Source organism: Sitodiplosis mosellana, unplaced genomic scaffold (assembly GCF_009176505.1).
Source record: "Sitodiplosis mosellana isolate CC-2019 unplaced genomic scaffold, AAFC_SMos_1.0 Smas_scaffold_38, whole genome shotgun sequence".
NCBI classification, from domain to species: Eukaryota; Metazoa; Arthropoda; class Insecta; order Diptera; family Cecidomyiidae; genus Sitodiplosis; species Sitodiplosis mosellana.
In genome coordinates, this window is record NW_022595280.1 from 1,024,043 (window position 1) to 1,050,153 (window position 26,111).

Genomic DNA, 26,111 nt, shown 5'->3' on the forward strand with positions numbered 1-26,111 from the left:
TGGTGCCTTTTCATACCACAACCGAATACTCGTAAAAAGTTAAACTCGTCGTATCAATTTGGTTCACAAGTTATAATCTAAAGGGTTCTAGTAGAAAGGCCCTTTTGATCCACTTACCAAAACCGAATTCTTTGGAGCCATCAATAATGAGATTTTAAATAATGATCATTATCTTGAATTAGAAAAATTGGGGAAATTAAATGAAAAAAAAAACAAAAGCACAGAATTTTTTTTAATCTCATATTTTAATCTGGAATGATTTAAATTATACAAAAATAAAAAAGAACGTTTAAATCTATGAAATTAAAAAAGAAACTGCAATAAATCTTAAAATTTATTTTGTTTAGTCTTTTATAAAAAAAAAATGATTACAATAAAATTGAAAAATAATTTTTCAAACAAAAAATCTTGTGAATTGATTGCCATATATGGGGTATAATGAATAACATAACAAAAAGCGGCTTAATTCATGGTATTAAACAGAAAATTATTTAATAGATGCAATCGATGCATTGTGATATTTAACGAAAAAATTCAACAAACGAAGATTGATGGATATTTCGTGGAAAAAAAAGTGTTGGATTCACGAAATGTATGTGTGAATTTTGTTCTTCGATTGTCTTTCAATGAGGATTATTAAACTAACTTGAACACAGGTAAAATCGCATACGAAACGTGTGTAATTGAAACGTAAAATCTATTAAACCGAAATTTTAAAGATGAATTTTGAATTCTTGACGGTCAAATTGCTAAACAAAGAATAACGTAAACAGGTGAAAATCAAAATAACTTCTTTTTGTCTGCATCAATTTTTTTCTCTCTCTTCAGAGAATCATCTCTTTCGGTCGGTTTTCGCAATTGTGACTTTGTAAAACGTCCCAAACCAACTTAGAACCACTTAAAAACTACAATCATCTAATTCGAATAACACAAGAGTAATTTTGCATATTTTCCTTGCCATTTTCCTTATAATTTATAAAAAAAAACTTTTTCATTCAATATACACTCGAATTTCTTCTGTTTTGCTCATTATTCGTTTGCTTATTCCAATCGCAATTGGAAGAATGTTTGTTTTTAAATAAATATGTTTTTTGTTGCATTATAATCGGTGTGTAATAATTTACTTGCATACATGTATCTATCGAATATCATGCTAATATTTTTTTTTGTATCGAACAATGCGTTATAGAAAAGCAATATGAAAAAATACATCAAATATTTTGTTATTTTCATTCATATGTATATAAGAAAGAGAATTGTGGGGGATGTTTTGATTGATTTCTTAAAGATGTTGTTCGGTACGAATGGGTTGCCATCTGTATTGTGATGTTTCGCACCGTTGTTTTGATTATTTTCAATGATTCTGCGATCGGGACTCAAATAAAGCAGCTACATCACGTATTGATATCTGCGGCGACACTGGCTCTCGTCTGGAAAAAAAAAAGTTCATTAATTGCATTCAGTCTTCATTTGATCTTTGCAAATGTAAAAAACGTCAACTGAAAAAATCAGAAAAAAATCATTTCAGGTTTTTTTGGAATAAAGATCGAACTTACTGTAAATGTACTGACGTTCGAACCGTGCCATTGAGTGCCGTATTAAATTCCTGTTCCCGTTTCAGATCAATCGATCGCCGATCGAATTTCCTCGACCGAAATGCAACACTTTGTTCATCTACGTTGGTCGTATTAGTGCAATTGTTTTGATTTTTTTCATCGCTAATGCTTCGCACACGACCCGATGACCCATCGTTGGCGCCGCTCAACGATTGCATAACCACCAGCGATGAGTCCGCATCTTTTTTATTATAAATTTCATTTCGTGACTTTGATTTGTACTGCAGTGAGTCGGAGATTTTCTTATCAGCATCTTTCAGCTCATTCAATTCGATTTTTGACTTTGATTTGGCTTTGTTATTTTCTTTTTCACATTTAAATGATTCCGAACGGAATTTCTCGTTCAATTGATGCCGTCGCTCTTCTTTTATGCGTTCGATGCGTTCACGGTCAAGTTTGAAACTGCTAAGAACTTTGTTGCTAATATTTGTCGCATTGCGATCATCATCGCCGGCCAATCTTTGATCTGAATTCACATTGTGCTGTATCAATGAAATCGGATTCTCGTTAGTCGGTGTGATTTTAATATCACAATTTGCCATTGATTCATCAACATTCTCCTTTTTGCACACCTTATTCTCCGCATCCGTGAGGCTTGGCAATCGTTTTGGTGGATTTAGAATTTTCGGCTTTGTTGCATCATTGTTCATCGAACGTCTGATCGGGCTGTTTTCCGTCAGAATATTCGTTACGATTGGAATTTGTTGTGTGCTTCGGTTGACCTTTTCATTCGATCGACTGCTACCAAACTCACGCACAAACGCATTTTCATCCAGGCTCCGAGTGAAATTATTCGTTCGGTTTAGTTGTTGCTGTTGTGGATTTTTCGCCTTTGGTGGATTCGCTGAATTTCGATTTGTATCACAGTTTTTGCGGGCAAACGGTTTGGAAAAATCAAACGGAGGCTGTGCATCAATCGGGCTCGTTTCGAATTTGTTTGCCAATTGTTTAACGGTGAAATTTGCCGGCTTACTATTCTCTTTGCCCAGCGACAGTGTCGGATGGATGTCTTGAATGTTCAACGATTTGGTTTTGCCATCCAAACGCAATCGTACATTTTCATAGGCATTTGGTGATTTTCTCAAATTCACATTTTCATACATCGACAGATTGGCATCATATTCCAAACTGTCCTGAGTCAATTCTTGCTCTGGCATCAACACATCGCCCGAATCACTTCTATCATCGGCAGTGGTTTCACTGGGAATTTGCTCATTGACTGTGGCCGTCGCAGCCACTGTGGCACTTTCTATTGTAGGAACAACTTGTGGAGTATTCAAATTATCGTTGAATTTATTATTTGCGCCCTGCTGAACGTCGTTACCGTTGTTAAGCAAGTGATTAACTTCGGAAACAGCACCTTTGAAGAATTTCAACTGCTCGTAAACACCGTTGTCATCGAAACTCGTTTCCAATGGCTTGGTCACCATTGAAATTACATCCACCGGCTCATAGTCGGGGAATTGATTTGGATCGGGTGAAATAGGCCTTTGTTCGCTTGATGGATACACGAAATTCGTAGACGGTGTATTACGCACCGGTGATTTGTATGTGATGTTAATTGTGGCTTTGATTGGACTCTTTGCTTTGATCGGGGGTAGCGATTGCACGGGTGTTGTCACTTGCTCATAGTTGGCGAACGCTTGGTCGTGCGTTTCATACACATCTGACTTGGGCGAACTATCAATCGAAACCGCATTCGATAGCCGATTCAAATTTTGATAGCCAAATTCACTTGGTGTCATCGATTGACTGGTGCTACCCGATGTTTGTGTAAAGTTTGGAGTATTTGATGCTGATGACATATTTACATTTTGCTTATTCGACGGCGGTGATGCCTCGTCGATTGACATTTTCGATTTCTCCAAATCCAACGACAAATCGCGTCGAATGTCAATTGGATTAGCGTTAGTTGGCATTTGATTTTGGTTAGACTGTGGGAAAAGAAAGAAGAAAAATTAAAATTTTGTTAAAAAATGGCAAAAAGTACAAAAATGTTCATTAACTCACATTTTGTTCGCCATCTTCAGTAGCCATGGGTAGGCTCAAATTTTTTGACTCGGCATTGCCACTCAATCCCTTAAGTTCACTCATGCGTTGATCAAATTGCTGTGTTGCTGATGACATATCCATATCAAAAGCGGGCGTGTTCAATGTGCTGCTATTCTCCGAGCTTGTTTCGCCCAACAGTGAATATTTCGGGCTTTTACTTGGGCTCGACGGTGTCGCTATGCTTGCTTTTGAATGATCATTCTCAGTGTTCTTCAAATGATCCGGCGAGCTGCTGGATAGCACAAGCCCAGCGCTGCAACAGCTTGTATTTTTCAATTCACTGAAACTGCGTCGACACTTTTCGTTATTGTCGCTCATCGAAAATCGGTTCAAAAAACGTTTGTCATCCGAGAACTTCTCTCCCATCCCAGGATAACTGAATCGACTCTCTTTATTCTCAACTTTATCGTTGATTTTATTGTCTAAGGCGCTGGCTCTGAGCTGCGGCCGTTCACCAGTTGGTGTTTCTTCGAGTATTGATGTTCGATTGGATGATGGTGGATTATGAACTTGTACACATGCATAAATTGTATTCGTAGTGATCGTATGCTCGGGCGTTATGCTATCAATGAATTGAATGTCGGAAAGTGATTGACGATCTTCAATGTTGTATTCACGTCGTTCTTCAACTTTAGACCGTTTCCTCAAGCTTCCGTCATCCGTTTGGTTTCGATTGTTTGCACTCCACTGATTCTCTTTTGTACTGGGCAAATTGAGACGCGGTTGCTTCTTTGGGCTAGGATTTACGCTGTTCACAGCGCTCGAATCGTCGGTTCGACAGCGTGTCACACGACGCGATTGCATCTGAAACATTATGGAACAGTCAGTGAAAAAATTAAGGAAAAAAATAATTCATTTTAATTAGATCGGTATTCATGTACTCACTTCTCTCGGCACTCTTGGGCTGCTGACCAAACTTTCGCTCTCCGAAAATATTCGCATTTCAGGTTCTTCGCGATCGAAGTTCAAGCCCAATTCCGAAAATTCGCGTGACGGCGAAATGGCAACAGCTCTCAATGGCGACTGAAGTAAATCAAAGTACGAATCATGTGACACAGATCGACTATGTCCACTTGTTCGCAAGCTATCGGCTGAAGTGGATCTAGCGCATATTTCCATCGGTTTGCCTTCACTAAAATCAATGCTTTTAGTGACTTTCTTCTGACTACTTCGTGTAATTTGTTTGAGTTGGTCAGCCTCACTCTTCACTGGGCTTGGCACACTGTTTCTGTGAGCTTCTTTGGCAATGGTTGGAGTTGAAGGATTAATTTTTAGCTCATTGGTATTGGGATTACGTTGGCCCCGAGTAAACAACGATTTCCATGAGTGTGTTTTACGCTTTTGCCAACTTCGCGGCACTGGAAGAACAGTGTGGTATTTATCGGGCAAACTCGATGGACCGCCACCAACTTCGATGTATGTACTTGAACCACCAGGCGTGTTCATTGGATTCATTTTGTTTAAATCGATGAATTCGATTCGATTGTGACGATTTTGTGCTTCTTCAAGGCTAATCAAACGTGCACCGCCACTAACGCCAAGGCTCTTTGGTCGCTCGATACAAATTGGCACCGTTAAATCCTGTAGGGAATCAGCTTGTGCCTCCTCGGCTTCTTCAATCGCTTCACACATGCTTGTATCGAGGGTACTCTCAAAATTTTCATCGAATATTTTGTGACAATTTGTAATGAGATATTCTGTGGAGAAAAGGAGAGGAGTCGTTTTCAATGAAAAGATTCGGAATGAAGAAAAATAATCGATTATTGATCAATTATTCCATGATCAAGACAGAACAAAACGTATCTTACCAGTGACAACAGCTTGAACACCGACACCTCTCAATGCAGCCACACCGCCAGCCTCCAATGATGGGCTTCGCAGTAGATTTGGTGCCCAAACAATTGCCAAATTTCGATCGGTCATTCCCGTTCGTGCCGAGTGTTGTGCGATTTTATTCAAATGCGTCATCAAGTATTTCAACGTTCTGAAAGTTAAAAGTTCACACATAACCAACGGGCACAAAGAATTATTATTCAAAAGAATTCATTAAGCATGGAGTAGATTTTTTTCCTCTCCATTCGTACCTGTAATGTGGTGGAGGTAGTTTTTGTACCGTTTCTTTCATCGCCTTAAGCCGTTCTTCGGGTTCGCCGCGATTTTGAATGGCTTCGACAAACTGTTCGTACAATTGATATGTGCACAATGGATTTGGCAGTTCTCTGAAATTATTATAAATATAATATATAAATTATTATTATTATATTAAATTAAAATGTATTGCTTAAGCATTGTATGTGATGATAATGATGAAGATGATTGAATCAATGTTTCAAAATAATTAAGTGTTTGTTGTAAATAAAATGTTTTAAAGTGTCCGGAAAACAATGCGCTTTGTGTGTGCTTTTATTTCTTATGTATTCACTCTCTCCAACTCACTCACCGGAAGTACATTTTAACTAACGAGCTCATTGCGTGTATGTCTTGACGTACTTCTGGATTGACCAAGTCGGGCACGCGTTCTTCATCGAAACCGCTACGAAGTTTTTGAATATTTGACGTAATGCCCGACAATCGGTAGATGCCGTCGACGATACCGAATTCCTCGATATATTGTGAACAAGCTTTGAGTACCATCGGTATCTCTTGTCCACTGTTCAATAAATGTTCACTTAAATCGCACGAAAAAACACGCTCCTTGTAAATGCCGCTCTGTTTGAGGCATCGTCTCGATGGCCGTGACAGAATAAAGCTACGGAAAAATGCAATCAATTTGCCATGTTTGCGTAGAACAGGTTTCGTTGGTGAAACGTCCAATGAGCCGACCAACGGAGCCGGCAGCACCAAGTGGCGCGGAATTTTGTCTCCGATTGTCGCCACACAGCTTTGCGGGAAAAATCCAACCTCGTATTGGCTCTTCTGCAAGTGACTCTTTTTACCGCGCCACCATACACTCTCCGCTGGGCTCGGCATATCGATCACTGATATCATATCGCCGACTTCAATCGAAATTTCATCGCATGCCTGTGCATTATACCTGTCACAAAGGGAGGGAAAAGCAGTCGATTTGTAATGAAAATGCATTCGAATTCGAATTTAATTGCAAATGGGAATGTTCGTTCCCATCAAAGCCAATTGATGTAAACTTACTTGCGAATTCCATAGGCTGCGCCGACCGCAGGAGTGTTGATGCTTTTCATCGTATCTGAATCGGCCAAAGGAAGACGTTGACCTTTATTGTCGAGTTGAAACCAGCTCAAAATCTGGCCACATGTCAGCGAATCCGAAACGATCGCTGAAAATCGCTCCAAATATTCGGCTACCACGCTATCCATTTGTATATCATCTGCGTCCAGCTCTAAATCGCTTAAATCCGCTAAATTGCTAATTTTACGATCGTACACACATCGATGCAGCATTTCGTCCAACATTTTCATATTCTCAAATGAGCGCCGTATTAAGAATGGTTCGGATTTTTCGGCCGTCACCCGAATAATGAACCACAATTGCTGTGATGTGGTCGATGAACCCGATGTATTGGCATCGGTTTGTATCAAATTGCTATTGTGCGGATCGAATTTGTCTTCGATTAATTTTACCGTGATTTTGCCCAGTTGAACACGTTCGTAGTGGAAATGTGCGCATTCCTCCAATTTTGGAAAGCGACAATATTCCTGCATGACGAGATAAAAAAAACAGAGAAAAAAAGATTAAAATCGATAAAAATAGCAGACAAAACAAGAGAAAAACGAACAGACGTAAGCGAATATATCGAACGAACAGAAACTACTCGCAAACTACTGTTTACTCAGATGCAAAACATATTCATAATAATGTATGAAATTTATCGATTTTGCGAATAGGAAACACAGTCAATGGTTCAAAAAGACACGGTTTTGCGGTGTTGATCTAACCCGAATGCGTGTGAAGTGGAGAATTGGAGAAGTGTGTCGAAACTCACAAACGATCGAAAAAAGCAAAAGTAATGGTAGTGTTTGATATCAACAAAAAGTTTGTTTTTATTTATTCTTCGGCGTTTTTTCTGTATGTTCAATAAATTGGTGTGTGATTGTGACATACGATAATAAAAGCAGTGTCGCAAACAATAAAGAATTTTTTTTGCAAACGGCGACAGAATTGATATAAATTGAATCTCTTGTTTATCTTTGGACATTTTGTCCGTGTAGTTGGTGTTTTGGTTCTAGAATATACTTTGCGCTCGCGTCAATTAAACAATTAAAGAATCAAACTAACGTCGAGCATTGAATTAGATAATTTCTGTATTTAATTAATTCATTTCATGTGACTCTTGTTCCCATTTCAGAAGCTGTTCCATGAACGACCGGAGTGACTCGGCATCAAAAACTGCCATAAATCTATTGAATTGATGATTCGCTTTGATTAATCTGACACACAAATTCAAATGCATCTTCCTTTGTCTTTATGTCACATATATCGCGCGCGCATTGCATGTTACGATGATGAAAAAATAACAAACATATTGTGATTGTGTGTGCGCGCTTGATGTTCCTGGCATGCACAGCCGCGATTTATTTCTTCGAAAATTTGTGCACACACATTCACACACTCACACTCAAACTTCATACGAAGTCATGAAAAACCCATAAATCTTAATGTAGTAAACAAAGTAATTATTTTATTACTTGTCTTGTGTGTTATAACAAGCGTTCGTTTGTGCATGCACGCATGACCCACTCTGAAAATATGCATTCAGTTCTCAGATTCACCCGTTGCAGTAATTTGTTGTCCATTCGAGCTTGATTGTCTCATAAAAATCGGTATGCATGATACAAAAAAAAAAAAATGTAGTCGAAATATTGGAATCAGAAAAAAAACACGACCCTTTAAGCCGCTGCGTACGCATTGGCCGCCGTTTTGTCGATTCGCCCAGAATTTATTGCTTTGCAAAAAAGAAAAATTATATCGTAAAATGTGCCGTACGGCGTTTATAATCAATTTTGGCGTCCAATTTTCGATGGTGTTGATTTTGATAGGTTTGACATGCATACCGATAGTGAGCCCAATTGCGACCAATTTGTATTCCACAATTGACCGAACGAAGAATAGAAAACAAAATCCAATAACAAATCGCGCGTCTGGTATACCCCATTGCCAATTAAATGGACAAAATTAACATCACCGCCTGTTTACATGCTTTTTATCTTCTTCTCCATATCTTGTTTCTTTTTCTTTCTATTTGCGTTGTTTTTTTTCTTTGTTGTTCATTCTTTTTTTTGTTCATTTTGTTCGAATCATTATGTGGAACCGGTAATCATTTGAATACACATATATCATTTATTCAGTTCGTTCCACACGGAATTTCTTTTGCGATTTTCAGTTTCCGTTGGAACATGTAAATGCATATACGTAATAAATAGATTAATTGAGTGCACGTCGGCTGAGAGCGAGCGCATTGTGTATCGTAAATTTACAGATTTCAGCATCAGCCAAGCATGCGACACCCATCTATATCTTCGTACATCGCACTCACTCACTCTTATTTATTCGTTCGCTCGTGCAATTTTCGCCATTGGATCTCAGCGAAAGGGCGCGCGCGCGTTCAAGTCGCTTCAGATCAAATTGTGTGCAATGGCAAAAGACGGTCGCCATAAATATTTTTGACATTGCATTAATTTATCGCCCATTCGCACTCACTGCATACACCGCACACACACACAACACTCTGTTAATGGAACGAAACGCGTCACATATATTTTATCAGGTGCCTCAAAACAATTTCATGGTTAAAAGCAAAATAATCACTTTTAATACGGAATTAATTCAATTTTAATAAGTCTTTTTTTCTCTCTCTCTCTCTCTCTCTCTCTCTCGACTCCCTTCAGCGAAAAAAAGACAAACATCTCAAGATTCAACGCGAGAGATAAAACGCGTTTCGCTTAATTTTCGTCTCGCAACCGATTTATTAGAATAACTCGTTGTTGTTGTTGCTATTTTTGTGCCTCTCTCTCCGAATTCAACATCCATAAATGGTGTTCAATTGAGAGTGACAATGACAATCGACACATGACCATACAGAATGTAAGCAGCAACAAAATTCTAAACGAATAAATAACTTGAAACTGAACACCTACATTGATTCTGGCATTCTATTGCGATTAATGCGAGCCACACGCTGTGGAATATGTTGAATTATTTGAATAAAATCTAAAATATGGCCACCATATTGCGTTGACGACGACGACACTCTTGGGCCCGATCACAATTTTATGCTCTGTTGACAAATTGTGGAAGTGTCGATGATTTTAAATTATTATCGGTGTACGGTCCCGGTTTAGCTTATAAATAATACCATTATTCCATTAGGAGTGCGATGAACGGGACGAAAAACCGACCAAGACAGACACATCCAACGAGAGAGGCTCTCTGTGTTTTGAACGCACCGGAGTTCGCTGTGTGTTTTTTTTCGCTTCTCTTCTTTTAATTTTAATTGAAACTCGTTTTGCGTTTAATTTATTTCAGCCAGAGAGTGGCTGCGAGCTGTGTTTTTTACTGCGTACACATATTATATGCTTCGATTCGACGATGTTAGCAACCATAGTTCACACCTACGTGCATCGAAATCGATTTTGCGTCTGAAAACCTGTCGCTTGTGCCTCATAAAAAATGGCAGGCGACGAAGACGATTGGTATAAAGTAAACATTCTTTGCAATGAATGCCTTCCATTTTATTCCAATCGACTTTCGCAGTTTGGTTTGCTTAGCCACATCAAGTCAATCAACTTGCGTGAATGGTGGTTAATTTGATGTAGAAACGCGAACAACACAAATCATTTGTCAATTTCAAACATTTCGCTTTTTTTGCGCAAAATGATTGATTGATCAAAAAGTGTAAATCAGAATTGCTTAGTCAAGTCGGTTGGTAAAAAAAACAAGTTTCCATCAATATGTGTATAGGCCAGCCACAGAACGACCGTTATAACCGTTAGAAATTGCTGTATAGGCAAGCAAAAAGAACGTATGACATTCAGTAAACAAGCGCTAATTGACCAAACCCAGAAAAAATGAACTTGGCGTGCTGAATGCTGATTCAAAATACACACGCTCGCCGCACGTAAAAACTATTTATTCAATAATCATACGCTCCTTATCACTCTCCGCCAACTCTGACTCGTCTTCTTTCTGCTCAAGGCAACTGTGGCGGTGGCGGCAGCTACTTTGTGTCGACAATAAATAGCACACATACACACAACCATAGCCAAACCCGAATGATGTCATTCATAATTCCCTTATCATAGAATGAACAGTAGCTTCTTTGGAATGTTAATTCGGAATTAGTTCAATCATTTTTTTTCGCTGTTTTTTCTTTTAATAAACCTAATGGAAGCCACGCTGTCGAATTTCAGTACTGCAGTACATGTTAACGAAACAAGGGCACGCAATCTATTTCGGGTGACAAAATGCGCATAAGATTTTGTGTCAAGTACACACATAATAATAATTTTTAATCAACCAAAACCGAAATGTGACCATTTTCATTGGGTGTTTTTTTCTCTTGTTGTCTACTTTCGTTCCGCGCCTATAATGGCATGCCATGTTTTTCTAACTGCATTTGAGGCGTGCATAGAAAAAGTGTCTCCGAAGTGGATTGAATTCAAGGACTTTTGAGAAATGACTGGAACTCATTAGAATGGAGTGTTGTTTGAAACACATTAAATAAGGGGACGTCGAGAGATGTGGCGATGACGACGGCGGCGCTAATCGGCATTTATAGAAAAACGCATGGCAATTTGCGTTGATTAAACGACCGGATGGTTGTTTTTTTTCTATCCAATTGTTTTGGTTTTTTTCGCCTTAAACCGACTGTATGTGGCCGTTTAGACGCAGTGGAAGCACAAAAAAATCAAGTGGATGAGCATTTTTTTTGTCGTTGCGCATTTTCTGGCCACTACGTGAACTGGGTCTTTGGAGCGCGCAGCAAACATTTGTCACCACAAATATTTACAACTTAACCCAAAATATGTGTAAATAAAATCTCTCATTCCACTCACATCGTGTGCACACTGTCGAACACCGCCAAAATATTCAAATGATTAGTAGCACACATGTCAAAAATGAGCCACACGACGTAAAACACGAAATGGAAACTGGAAAGAAGCAGAAAAAAACAAAACCGAAAAGAAATTCGAACAAAGTGTGTATGCAAATGGGAATATATCGCTGCATAAAATCAATGTAAGATCGTGCACGAATTTTAACAATGGCAACGAAAGATTTTCATGGGTAAGGTAAGTAAAAGCCAATTCGTATGCGATTGTTCTGCATTCGTGTGTTGTTTTTTTTCATTCTGCTCGTGTTTTTTTTGGCGCAAAATGTATTTGCCAAAGCTTGATTTAATGCAACAACAATAACGATATATATTGAGTAAAAGTCTCTCTTTCGCTACTACGTGAATGTATGTAAATAAGAGTAACAAACGATTTATTGTCGACTTGAATTTCTTTGCCTGATTTTTATCGATATAAATATATTTGCGGTGCTGATTTTTGTTTTTTCTGTTCCGCGCCCGTTCATCCAATGTATCCCATTCACTGGCAGAAAGAGACAAAAACGACGACGACGGCATCAGTGGCTGACACATAACAATTTAACAGCCGTATGGCAATTGTAACAATTGTTAAGCAGCATCGACTACCACCGGAACCGTACATTGAAATTAGCAACTTTATTCAAAAACCGTTTCTTGTTTCGATGAGCATGTATATTGTGTGTGTTTGTGTTTGTGTGCTTTTCTCTCCATTCACATTGTGATTGTTTCCGCCGAAATCGGGCGCAAGAAGTATGAAGAAGAGGCGAATGTGCGGGCACAATCAACCAAATCCACAGCTCCAATTATTACAAGCGGCAATTGATGTGCTAGCTGTTTCTCGTCGCTGTTGTTCTCTTTCCGAAACAATTGTTATGTGATTGTTATCCCAATTATCGTACATAATTATTTTATTTTATTTAGATTTTTCATTTCATTTTTTTCTCCTTCTCTCTCTCTCTCTCTCTCTCTCTCTCTCTCTCTCTCCCTCTCGTCTATTGTTTTGTGTCGATCCGTTTCACAACCGACTAAGACGACGACGACGCCGCAGCTGTATAAATACACACGAAAAAAAGTTTTATCGTGAATTTTAGTAGAACGATCAAAGATGAAGATATCTCAGTACAGCGGAACAGTGAAAATAAATTGCTTTTTTAGTTGTTAAATTTGTGTGTATATTTTTTAGCAATTACGCCATTATGTACCCAGAGTATACGTTTGGCTTTGGCTATGTAGTCATCGGCATCGGGAAATATTTTCATTGTGCGGGTACAAAATAACATTCAGCGGCAATGATTTTTTTTCTGCTTTGTCATATAATCATCGAGCGTAAAATACATTTCGAATTGAAATTAAAATGGTTTCTTCGTATGGCTCTTGTTTTGGGCTGGAGCAGAAAATAGAAACGAAACCAGAGCCATTTGCGCTCGATGACTAAGTGACGTTTCGATGAAAATCACGATTTCAAATCGATTGGTCAACCATGATACATGCGATTACGACATTTGGGTTATTTGAGGTAACATTTAGACTTGTGTTTTTGTAAGTCGATTGCATGACGTCGGTATGACGTCGTTGTTTTTCTTCAACATCTATCTTGGGTGTTATCGTTTGAATGAGCTGTGAATCACGGCAGTAAAAAACTGCGGGCTCAATAAGTAATTAAATCATTGACTAGAATTGACTAACACTCCCATGTGCTAGAGCACCCCATATATGGAGTAGATATTTTGGCCATATGCCGCCGGATATGTTTCGTCTAATTCAAGTGATTATTTTGAAACACGATTGATATTCGATACCTTTCATTGACGATGCCATGAATGCGATGCACCAAAACTATCGCATTTGTGACGATGACGACGACGAAGAAAGAAATATTATGAGACTCAACAGGTTTTATTTTCGGTTCGTTATTTTTGTCGCCGATCATTATTATGCTATTCGAAAGGCGAAATTGAAAACGAAAACCGTTCAACGATCGCGATAAATAGAAAAGTCGATCTCTCGTGTGCGGATAAAATCGATCGATCAAAAAAACTTGATTGGAAAATGATAATGACGATGATAAATGAGAGTGTTTCGAGTGACTGTCTCTTGGTCAATGCCATTGTCGTTGGGCGAACGTCGGCGAAATTGACGATTAGCACATTGATACGATAATATATCTTTGGTTCACGCTGATTGCCTGTTTCCAATCATTTCACTGCGTCAAAGCGCTTCGAAAACGTGTATCGATGCAAAGTCACGGTTTTGAAATGAAATTTGTTGGAAAAAAAAAGGAAAAAAAAAACTTTCTAATGCATTTTGCAAGTGACTGCAACACTTTTGCGCTCGTTTATCGCGTAATGCGATTGTGTGAATGGCAAAACAAGTGATGGTTGTTGTTGTTGTTGTCGTATTAAAAGCATTCGATTCTCATCATTTCTTTCATCTTCTCTCAAATAATAATGATCATGCACTTAAATGGAACTGGAAAACACTCATCGATCCACCGAGAGCTTATTAACTATAATTGTTTCAATAAATGAAATCAATTCGATCGTTTATTTCAATTTCTGTGGCGTTCATTTGACGTTGTCGTCATTGTCTCCACCGTCTTTCACTTGTGCTCGATGCAAAACGAAGAAGAAAAAAATGAAAGAAAGAACGAACGAACGAACGCTTTAATTGTTGGTCATATTTTAACCGCTTTGTGTTGACGATTGGCTTTTCTTTTCTTCATTTCCAATAATAATCGGCTGTAATGGCCAATTTTATTGGCATTACAAGTATTTTGTAAGAGAAATGTGATTTTTCATGACTTTTTACAGCCAAATGCCACTCTTTTTCCCAATAAATCTATGTTTCGCTATCTTTCAATGTGAAGTGAAATATCTTTTTTCTGTGTTTGTAAGTCGTCGGCAACGGACACACTCCGTTTTTCTATAATAATCATCAATTGTAGTAAAAGTGGTCTCTATTCGCCGAAGAAAGAAGAAAAAAACGGTTTATCGGCGATTGTTTATTAAAGTGCGCTTTTACTCTCGTCTGATATCGCGCATTTTTTTCTGCAAGAGAGAAAAATGAAAAAAAATCGTAAGTTGAAAAGAAAACGTCGATTCCGAAACGGAGAGAAAAATAAACAAGATTTCGGCATGAGATTCGGCAAACTATTTTTAGAGACACGGGAACGGCTGCTCTCTGGTTTGCTCGTGTTGTTTGTTGCCGGGAAAAATCCGAGAGAGAGAGAGAGAGAAAGAGAGAGAGAGCGAAAGAAAGAGCATTTGTGCTGAACATTTTGTTTAGATTTATTGGCGAAGGCGATTTTGTTTCTTTTCACTACTATTTACACTGCTATTGATACACAATATTTTTTTTTCTCTATGGATTTGATTTCGACATTTTCACGTCTCTCTCACGGCACTTCTTTCAACGCTTTTTCGCATGTGTGTGCACTTAGCAACTTGGCACGGTACAATGAAAAAATAAAAATAAAAACAATAAACAGCACAGAATTGGTTCACAAAATGATTATGAACGAACGAACGAGCGAAAAAAAAACAACATATACGGTTAGGTAAGAACGATAACGCGAACTATAAATTGCTCAAGTTCATTTTATTTATTTCGCGTTGAGACGGTGAAATCTTTCATTTCGATTACGCTTTGCCTTTTGTATTCGGTGAGTTTTAATTTTCTCTCTCTCTCTCTCGCACTCTCTCTCTCTCTCTCTCCATCGGATTGCTAGATTGTTTTTTTTTAAACAAAAGACAGGAAAAATGATATTAAAATGAAATGAAAATGAATGACCACGAGAGAAGCGAAGAGAATAAATACGAGAAAAAAAACATAAATAAATAAACGAGCGCACCGAAAGTAATCGTTTGTTGGAAGAAATTACTTTCGTGCATAAAATTATTTGGTCGTTATATAATTTCGGAACGAATACGGTAATGCGAAGCTGGAACTCGTTGCGACAAAAGCACATGGCAAGGCATTTTATGTTCCGAATTCTGTGTGACTGTTGTTTCGATTTTTTATCTTTTTTTTTCGTTGGTTTGAGCTTGCCATTTGGTTGCCGGGGTTACATGTTCCGCTTCTTTTTTCTTCATACGCTTGTGATAATGTCCAGCGAACCGTACACATAAGCCAATCTCGACTCGGGTTTTATTTATGCATGTGAAAACGAGAGTTACCAATCCGGATTGACATGACCGCGAGTCGACAAATTTTTCAACGAGACAATAATTTTTCTGCTGATTTTCCATAAACATAAAAACATTTTTTTTCCTTCCTCCTTTTCGGTCGGTCGGTAATTACTCGGAGCACTGTTTTTTCGTCGTTGATATCGTGCTTGGCTAAGCGAAAGTTGACTAAGACACATTGCACCATACGCGCACGATGTTCAACCCATGTTTTGCTCAATGCAAAACAGCGGAAATGATTTTTTCTTTTCTGAATATTATTAAAACCATTTTAATTTCGAATTCAACGTGCAAATACATCTAACTCAATTTTTGGTGCTCTGTTTCTGTCTATCAATCACACTCGGCTGTGGCACGAGCGTTCGTGAATCTAAATCCAAATTCCGTGCATAATTCTTTTGTACGTTTTGTTATGTGTATCTATTTCTAATAATGAAACCAAAACGAAAATTAACAATGTGCGGTCGGAAGATATTGACGACAATAAGCGATTTACAAAGCACCGAAACAATGCGAACTCCAATGATAGAATGGCATTGGATCGTGTGTTCGCTCGAAAAAGTTCATGCGCACTCCGAAAAGGTGGTGTCGAAGGAGAAAGAGGCAGAGAGAAAGAGAGCGGAAAAATAATAATTATAATTACATATTATGTTATATTATCCATTAATTGTGTTCATCCATTGTTGAAGCCGCATTTCGTAAGTAATTTTAATGCTCTTCGTTCATTTTTTTCAGCCTCATCGTTTTTCATGTTGTTGGTGTTTTTTTTTTAAATAGTTTTTTTTGGAGCACTTGGCGCTGTGTGTGCTTACAGTATTAGAAAAAAATATAAACAATAACGGTACATGGCATACGGCGAATCATTCATCATTACACAGGAATACCATCGAGAATAGATTGCAAAAGCGAACGAATCATCCATCGCAGTGTGTTTTGTGCTTGAAATAAATGCTCGGTGTTGCTTGTTAAATTATACACGGTCACCGTGGAAAGTAGGAAAATGCTTGATGTGTTATTTTTTTATTTCTCATTTTGGGTGATTCGTTTGATAGTGTCTGACAGCAACAATTGACCATCAGCACTATTATGGCAATAGTATGCCTCATTCGCACTTAGCGCTTAGAATAAACCATTGCTGCTATTTTCCTCTTCCATCCATTCGCTTTGCTTCATTGCCAGTTGAAATGCCGCATTTGATATTTATGTACTGGTACCATTATTGGAATGGTATTATAAACGAACACACGGGGCTGCCAATGCTCGGCCACACTTTGCCATGATGGATATTCGCTATTAAGCTTTCATGCACATTTCGTTTTGAAATTGCCATTTTTTTTCTCTCTCTTCTATTTCTATCTGGCATTTTATTCTTGGAATTTGCTTTTTTTCTATTTCTTTGCTGCCCAGTTACCTTAACTATAATTGTTTGCGCTGCTGAGAGAATATTTTTTTTTCAGACGATTCTTTATCTTGGTTTGGCTATCTATACACACCGTTTGCCCTTTTACAAATACTCAATCTAAAAGAATTGGATCGCACCTCTATCTTACTTGCGCATACACCACCGCCTAAAAACACACAAATTGAAATTGAAATACAAGAATCGACACGGCCGTCGAATGTGGTCGACGTGTGAGCTTGATCGAAACGCTCTCAACACCTCAGTACATGAAATGCGAGAGAGTACGAATTTCAGGCAGCATACCTTTACGTCCGTCAACGTAGTCGTCGTCGTCGTGCTTTATATGGAATTTACATGAAGCACTTCGATACGTGCACAAATTCCAACATGCTTGCCGCGCGACGATAGAGAAATATATCGGTGGTGTAACGTAACAATAATTGCAATGAATGCAGCCTGCGCGCGAAAAAAAGCAACAGCCGCAAATAACAAAATCGTACCGTTTGTTCACCTGCTTAATCATTACGTGGCTGGTTTGTGTTTTTTCTTTATCGAGTGGTTTCGTATCGTTTCGGAGTTGAGCGGAGTGTTTGTTTTTGTGTTACACGTTTCAAAGACGGGTCAATGCAATGCAATGGACGCTTTACACAATCGCTTGCCTCTTTCTCTTTTGCTCTTGCCCAGTCTCTGGGGACTGCTCCAGAATGCCATTTCTGGCCATTGCAGACCTTTTACAGCGAACTGCCGAAGATATCCATTTGATATTGTCACTCAAATACGAAGAAAAAAAATCGAAATTTATGTCCCAACCTTACGGCAATTGTATACGATTGTGAAATCAGGTTTTGCGCGAGGTTATTATAAAACTTTAGAAAATTAACTTCGGTTCGATTACTTCGAGTGTGTGTCTCGAGTGTGAAAATAAAATGGCAAGAATGCGATGTAATTTCATTTGCATAACAATTCGATAAAGTAAAAAATATTACTAAGTATCAAAAGGTTTGGTTTGGTGTGTGTGTGTGTGTATGTGTATGTGACATTTGTTCCGTTACGAATTCACTTAGATTCGCGATCATATTATGTGAAATGAGCCAAATCAACGGCTATCATCAAACCATTATCGAGCGATTCTTTGACGATGACAACAACAAAAAGCGCCCGTTCAATGCGCTCATTTGGTTAAAAGGTTTCGATTACCAAACAATGTTTCAGTTATGTTTATTTGGTTTATTTGTTTCATACTTTTTTTTCTCTATTTTTCTATTCAATTCAGGAAATTCTATAACCATGGGAACAAAAGATGAATCAAAAGTTATTGAAAACGATACCAATTCCATTGGACATATTTCGTTTTTCTTTTATCTCAATTCCATGGAATATTTAATCGAACATTTTTATGGTGATTTATCTCGCATTTTCGTGGAATAGTAACGATCCGGGTGCTTGTCAACACAAATGTGCTAGCATATGGTAGCATGTTCAAAGTTTAAACACGGTTTTTATGATGTGGCGTTGAACAAAACGAACTTGGTGAGATAAGAGTGGTAGCATAGACATTGACATAATCCAATATATCGATCGAACTGGTTTCTGACATAATTTTTCACCATGAAATGAAGCAAAATCTAAAATGTCTACTGAAACCAACTATAAAAACGATGAGTGTCGGGCTTGTGATTCGCGTGAAGACCACTTTTTTCTATACGCGTCACTACGAGAGCACCATCAATATAGCAGCATATGAAGAGCAACGACATCAATGAGAGAAGCTCGATTTTATCGGCCCAAAGAACCGTTTGTTTTTCTCTCATCATCTATTCTCTGATATCGTCTGTGTATTTTGCACAAGCCCAGCCAGCCATCGCGAATTGGCAGCATAACAAAAACTTTACTCGATGTTTTATTATTGATTCGGGTGTATTTCTTAGCAATTTGTGAATATAATTTCATATATATGTGTCCTAGATACTCATGACGGCGCAAAATTGCGCTGGTTTTTCTCTGCTCCGAAAAATTGAGCCGCGCAATTTTCATTTTCTTTTCTTTTTTCTGTGTGTTTCTTTTGATTTTGTCGTCGCATTTGCCATTTTGACTCGTTTTTGGTCAGAAACAAGGCTTGCTTTGGGTGTGCGTTAGTGTGTTTTGCCTTCTGAATAAATATTTGAATTAAAGCACATTTCCATTTTACGTTTTGAGTAGCACTGGTTGTGCTTAATTTTTGCCGCAACACATAATATCATGAACATATGAACTTGTGTGGCTTTAAATAGAGTAGAACTCATGATTTCAGAACATAGAGTTTGTTTTTGTTTTCTCTCGTTCTTTCTCTATCGCTGTGTTCATTCTGTTGTGTTTTTCTTTTAAAAAAAATAAAAAAATCAAAAAGAAACGAGAAAAAAATAAGTCGGATTTAAATGTAGGAAGCTGTGCAAAAATAATTATTGGCAAAAGAATGACGGTGAGTTCTTTAGCCTCGGCGATCGTCGACACGTTTCAAAAATGATAATTCCGAGGACATTTATTTCAGTAAATATGACAGTAATGAGGGACAAAAATGCCAATAAAATGTGCAATTAATGCAACAGCAGCGAAGAAAAACTTACACTGGAATTGACATAAAACAAAGGAAAGAATTTTGTTTATTTTGTTTTCTTTTCTTTCAGCAGCCGCATGCATGCTGATTGCAGTATCAAGAAGAAGAAGAGCCACATTACATTCCTCATCGGCACACATCTTGATGGTATGATTCGAACTTTGTTCTTTTTGTTAAAAAATGAAGAAAACAAATGGCACGCAGCCTCCCCTTGAGTCCTGCAGTGTCTAAAACTCCGACGAATGTGTGCAATGTGCATGATAAACTGGTTGGCAAGATTTCAATGTGCCCATTTGTTTCAAGTACACACACTCTTCGCATGACCATTGTAATTTTCAATGGACACAGCAGAGGCAGCAGAGAAAAAGAGACTCTGTTCCTGTTACTGTTCCAAATGCATCGAACGACATTTGTTGGCAATAGAGAAATTGTCTGAATTTTTTTACCCACTTCATTTATTTTTTCTCTTTTTCTTTTGTTTAGTTGAAGTTTTTCTTTCTGTTTTCCTGGTCTATTGTATGCTTGTCGGACTGGGAACAAGTATTTCATAACGTTTTATTTTATCATCATTTTTTATTTCATTCATTTCGTTTCGTTTCGTTAGTCTTGCCTTTCTTATGATATTTCCTCTTTTTCATTTCTATTTAACAGCTAATGAAATAGAACGATTGAATTGCGCGGGCAAATAACACATCGCAACCAAAACGGTCTTCTCTAAATCGAGCATGCTGTTCATGATCTTGTGTCGTGAGTGCAACGGCGAGACCGTATCTCGTTTAGTTCAAGTGAAAGAATTCATTTTGATAGATTTTGTCTTCTTCTCGTTGTTGTGTGTATTTTTGTTGTTCTTTTCTTTTCTCATCTCTTTTGTCATTTTGTTGTGTGAATGTATATTGGTTGTCTTCGTCTTCTTCTTTTTTCCTTTTGATGCATTTTGTGCACGTTGTTGACTTGCTCATAATTCTGGTGCCTGTTGCCTGTTGGATTTAGTTTTCATCGGTAGCCGTAAGCGTATGTGAAGTAACAAAATACAAGAAGCGGATATCGGCAGATGTTATTAATTGAACTGAACTCAAACTAACTGAACACAACGACGATGAAGAAGAAATGGTAGAAGAAAAAAAGAACACACGTTGCTCCAACGATGCAACACACCAAACTACATAGATGCTTCCAATGCATAGCATAAATAAAAATAATAACATTTTCTAAGCGCGGAATCACGAATGACAACGGAACACAGCACACAGCAAAGCACATGCACACACAAAAAAGGCCTAGACAAGACAGTAATGAGCAGAAATCATCGACAACAAAACGAAACGAAATGAAACGATGATGCATAAAAACGTCTTTTTCTGTTATTGTGACTGTCTCTTCTTCTTCTTCTTCTTCTTTGTTGTTTTTTTTGTCATTTTGTTCGTCGTTCAACAGATGACTGCAGACGCAATGAATGAGCATCACTGACAAAGTGAAATATGTTCTCCGAGGCACACTGTCAAATGTGTCAAATTGAGAGATAAGCGAGAAAAAGATCGAAATTCAATCGTTTAATCTACTACGTAAACTATAATAGAACCACTTGTACTGGACCGCATTTTGCAATTGCAACACACAAAAAAAACAACACAAACAGCAACAAAACCCAAGTCAATGGCATGCAGTCGTCGTCGTTGTTGTTTGTGTTGTCGTCGTGGCGTTTTGTTTCTTTCCATTTCTTGAACATTATTTATTTAATGCATTTGATCGCTTGATTCAGATAATTCTAACGCTGTTCACAGTTCGCCACACTGACCATTATGTAGCTAGTGTACGTTGCACTGACATTGAATTGCCCTTTCTCGATGTGCAACAATAACAAAGACCGCAAATAACGATATGAAAATCACCGTAAGAATTACAGTGGAAAATTGTACACGGAATGCGAAAAAAAATTATCCATTAAATCGCGTTAAATTGAGAAAAATGAACTCTTTTCTTCTAACTGTTCATTGCGACGAATTGAAAAATCTGAAAAGCAAAAAAATCAATTAAGTTTTTCTTTAATATTTCTATTTTTACTTTGCAAATTTTATTTTCATTCTGAAAATACGATTTTTACTCGAAGAAAATAATTTTCACCGAAATTTGGCCATCGATTCAAATTTGAGAATGAATGCGTTCACATTTGTATTGATTTGCTCATCGGCATCAATCAAATTTTTTGAAATTGTCATTAAACGTCATCTCAGTACGGTGTTGACAATTCAAGCGAAGTGGTGTCGGCTTTTAACGAATGGTAGCGCGTACCGAGAATTAGGTTAGAGGTTCATATCAATTTAGTCATTACAATTGTTATTTATTAAAATATCAACGAAAAAGTGGTCAACATGAATCATGAAGTGATTCATCAGATTTTGATACGTGCACGAGATGAATTGCTGGCAATGGCAGACCAACTGAGGGACAGAGCTGACGAAATCCAAATTCAACTCAATGTTGCACATGGTCAAATGTACGGTCAAACTAATATTGTCTATTACTATTCGGATGGAAGCGATGGCTATTCAGATACAGAATCGGACACAGTATCAGATCTATCGATTCTGGTGGAGGAATCGGACGACTATGGAATTGGGCCAGAATTCGAGGATAGTGGCAGCGGTGAAACAATGTCCGATGAAACATTTACCGATGGTTTTATGTTGGAAATGTCAACTGATGAAGATATCGACGATGACGACGCGGATGATGAAAACGACGTTTACGACGACATCGATTATGAATCAGAGCTCAATTCACTCGATTTGACCGTCATGTCATCGACGAGCCTGTCAGATTTCTCGGAATTTTAGACTGGTTCCATTACATCATTCCAATGAATCATACACATCAATCAAAATAAAAATTATCTACATACACATAGTATATTCTAAAATTAAAATTGACCGATTTCTTAACGTTGAAGAAAGATGTGAAAAAGATTTTCTATCACACTCAAAAATAATTGTTATTTACATTTCATGTGTGTGAAAAGTAATTTAATGTTAAAATAGTTCAAAACTTTGCGAAATTCGGATGCAATGAAATAAAATTGAGAGATTTATTCGAGCAAAGAAAAAAAAACTAAGTGCATCAGAACGTGTTTTGTTTTCTCATTCAACAGTTTAAAAATGGCACACGGTTCAGTGCATAAAGTTTGCAATAAAAAGTGAGTATATATCTGTTTGCGATCGTTGGTTTATTTCAATTATTTTATGGAAAGCAAACGAATGTTGTTTATATTCGCAAAGTGTTCTCGCTGTCTCTGTCCGGTCGGTCTGCGACTATGACTTGTATGGTGTAGACATAAAACGGTGCAGTTCGTCGAGAAGACGAAAAAAAATCGAACTCCAACAGTAGTCTCTCATTCTTTTCGTTCGATGTAAATGCCGTATTGCTTGCCTGCTGCTTTTTTGAATGCTAACAATTCAATTCGCTTCACAAAATAAACGAATAACTCATATTAGTGGGCATATAGTCATGTTAGACAGATACGCGCTACCAGATTTTTTTTTTCAACTCCTTCCTCTTCATCTACTGCTATTAGGTCTATATGCATGAGCTGGGTTATTTTGACGGCATTTACGAATTCTTGTTTTTGTTTTTGTTTTTCGTTCGTTTTTGCATTCGCGGTCTGATAGAATTATGTTGTGCTCTTCAAAGTACAACATTGAATTGCACTACTAGTCTCTGTCTATTGAACATGAATTACGCAAAATACTTGTTCATCATGGCACACGTAACCGCCATTTTTCAGTTTGCAAAGCGAACGGAATTGTATACATTAGCATGTGAAATCAACATAAATAAAACAACTCAGCCAGTTGTCACTCGAAACCCTCAAAATGTGAATCGTCGTATCGAATGCGTTCGTTTTTTTTTGTGTGTGTCTATGTTTTGTCCTCTTCATGCCTCATGCTCACTCATTCACTCTCGCTTGAGTCTGTTCACATTTTCATGTGTATATACACATAGTGCGCTGGTGCTGCAGTGTGCATTCGTTTGTTGGATATGGTAATACGTTGCGATGAATTTCAATGGGCCTGAATGGAAACAATCGGTGCTGCGTAACAAAATCATTTTTTATTCACAGTCTTCTCTTTTTTTCTATTTTGTCTTCTTTGATCGGACTATTAATTGATCGAATTCACATTTTCTATAGAGAGACAATTTAATACCATAGCACGAATACATACAATGCAGTGTAAAGTTTTATTGTCGTTTGATTTGAGTATAAAAATCGAGTCAATTGGAATTCAAATTCCAAGCGCTATTGAATAAACATTGTTTCCAAGGCGTTGTTTTTTTCTCGGTTCGTTCATATATATGTGCTGTACTCTCTATTTGAGGTAAAAAAAGGAGAATCAGTCATTTTAATACTTACATTTTGTGTTGGCTTCTGCATTTTGGTATTCTTAGTTCTACTTTCGTTCCAACGTAAACAAAATTTATTAGGCCATAACTTTATTTTATTTTTCTTCTTGTCTCCCTGGTTCTTCGTTCAAAAACTAGTCGAACCGTGCGTTATTATTATCATTTTCCCCTACGGTCGTGTCTCAATACTTGCTTCGAGGGCCGGGTTCGTTCATTCGTTTTTTTTCTTCCTTTCTTTTTATTCGTTGCAGTCGTGTCACCGACAATCAAATTATCACAATTTGTCGTTTTTGTTACCTCTACGCGCATCGACCAGCGAAAGAGAAGAATATGTAATGTTTTGCTTAAGACTACCGAAACCAACTACATAATACGTTCTTTTCCTTCCCGAATGAGTGTGTATGCTCTTTTTTTTGGGGTGTGTATCACCAACGTGAGTATATCTCTTTTGCTCGGTTTATTGTGCGATGCTGTCGATTTTTACACACGTCGCCGTTGTCTTTGTCGTCGTTCGTATTTTTGTTATGGCTATTTATTCGGTAGTTGTTTGTTGTTCTTAAGCAATTGCTATTATGTGTGAACGTACAAAATTCCTTTGTCTGACATCTGACATATTCTGTTCAAATATAAAGTCGTCGTCACTGAGCAATCAGATGTGCGCGAAACATATCGATATTGTGCGAATTGACAAATGTCTGTGAATTAAACACTTTTCACACATTGAAAACGGGAGGACTTTCGTTGAATCGATTGACTTTTAACGAACCGCGGTTTTGTCGCAGTGAAATCGAAAATTATATAAGAGTTTGTTGAATGGCAAAAAAAAATCGTTTCTTTGCGCTGCCAATTAAAATACGATCATATTGATTTTTCGGTTTCTTTTTCGGTCAAATGTCAGCGGTCAGGCAAGATAAAAGGGTATTTGCTGTACATATATACACATACACACCCAAAATGAAATACCCAAGTCCAAGTCAAACAATATCTGTGTCACTCTTTCTCTCTCTCTCTCTTTCTCTCTCTGTTCGTTGACTCCTTATATTTTTTGGCTTTTCTCCCAAAAACTCTGCAATAAACATGCTCACTCACAGAACAGTCACTATGCCGATTATTATATCGCACTTGAGAAAAATAAGCAGTCGTAATCACATGAATTACTCATAAATCGTAAAGAAATACAAAACAATAACACCGTGATTAGATATGAATTCTGTCAGAAGTACACGATAACACAAGATAAATAACAGAAATGCCAATGTTATTCATCCAACGATGCGATAAAATGATGGAATCAACAGTACACAATGTTAAAAATGACACAAATTTTATATGAATTGTTTGGAAAATTGCAAACGCGATTGCATCGTCTTTTTTTTCTCTTTCTATTACAACCCAGTCCAGTACACACAACAATCGAAAAATTCACAAAATTGTACACGGGCACGGCACACAAGCGACACAGGGAACTAAAAATTAATAATAATATACAAGAAATAAACAATAAAGAAAAACAGTACACACAAAAACGAAACCCAAAATATTAGAGTCTCGCGAGACACACTACGGATGCTTGAATATGTGCTATCTGTCCGATGTCTTCAAACAAACTCTTCGACATATGTGAAAGTATCATATTCACTGGCATATTCTCAGTCAACACTGCGCTCAAATACAATACAACATACAACTCAATTTCAACTACTACATGGAACCAAGTGTACACAGAGAGGCAGGGCGCTCACTCAATTTCATTTATCTTCAATGTACTACTCAACTTGTGAGCGCGATATGAATCAAAATGTGT

General features: G+C 37.6%; 1 protein-coding gene across 2 annotated transcripts; it reads right to left on the reverse strand.

The window, feature by feature from the left end:
• Positions 1-316: 316 nt before the first annotated feature.
• Positions 317-26,108, reverse strand: LOC129569611 (GTPase-activating protein CdGAPr). Of its 2 annotated transcripts, none has more exons than XM_055448647.1 (10): positions 25,829-26,108; positions 24,318-24,606; positions 6,816-7,339; positions 6,109-6,702; positions 5,753-5,887; positions 5,477-5,652; positions 4,554-5,365; positions 3,627-4,472; positions 1,557-3,550; positions 317-1,430 (listed from the first exon to the last, which is right to left on the reverse strand). In XM_055448647.1, the coding sequence occupies exons 2-10, from the start codon at positions 24,336-24,338 to the stop codon at positions 1,355-1,357; spliced, it is 5,178 nt and encodes a 1,725-aa protein (XP_055304622.1). In that variant the 5' UTR covers positions 24,339-24,606; positions 25,829-26,108; the 3' UTR covers positions 317-1,354. The 2 variants fall into 2 exon arrangements, with proteins under 2 accessions (XP_055304622.1, XP_055304621.1); XM_055448646.1 differs by having other exon boundaries at positions 25,825-25,942.
• Positions 26,109-26,111: the final 3 nt, after the last annotated feature.

What these genes read in the sequence shown, in the direction of transcription:
- LOC129569611 (XM_055448647.1), bottom strand. Translation starts at nt 24,338, where the DNA reads ATGCAGAAGCCAACACAAAAT. An exon ending in CTACCTCCACCACATTACAG is followed by an intron (nt 5,653 to 5,752) that starts GTACGAATGGAG and finishes TTTAACTTTCAG; the next exon opens with AACGTTGAAATACTTGATGA. An exon ending in GCCCAAGAGTGCCGAGAGAA is followed by an intron (nt 4,473 to 4,553) that starts GTGAGTACATGA and finishes ATAATGTTTCAG; the next exon opens with ATGCAATCGCGTCGTGTGAC.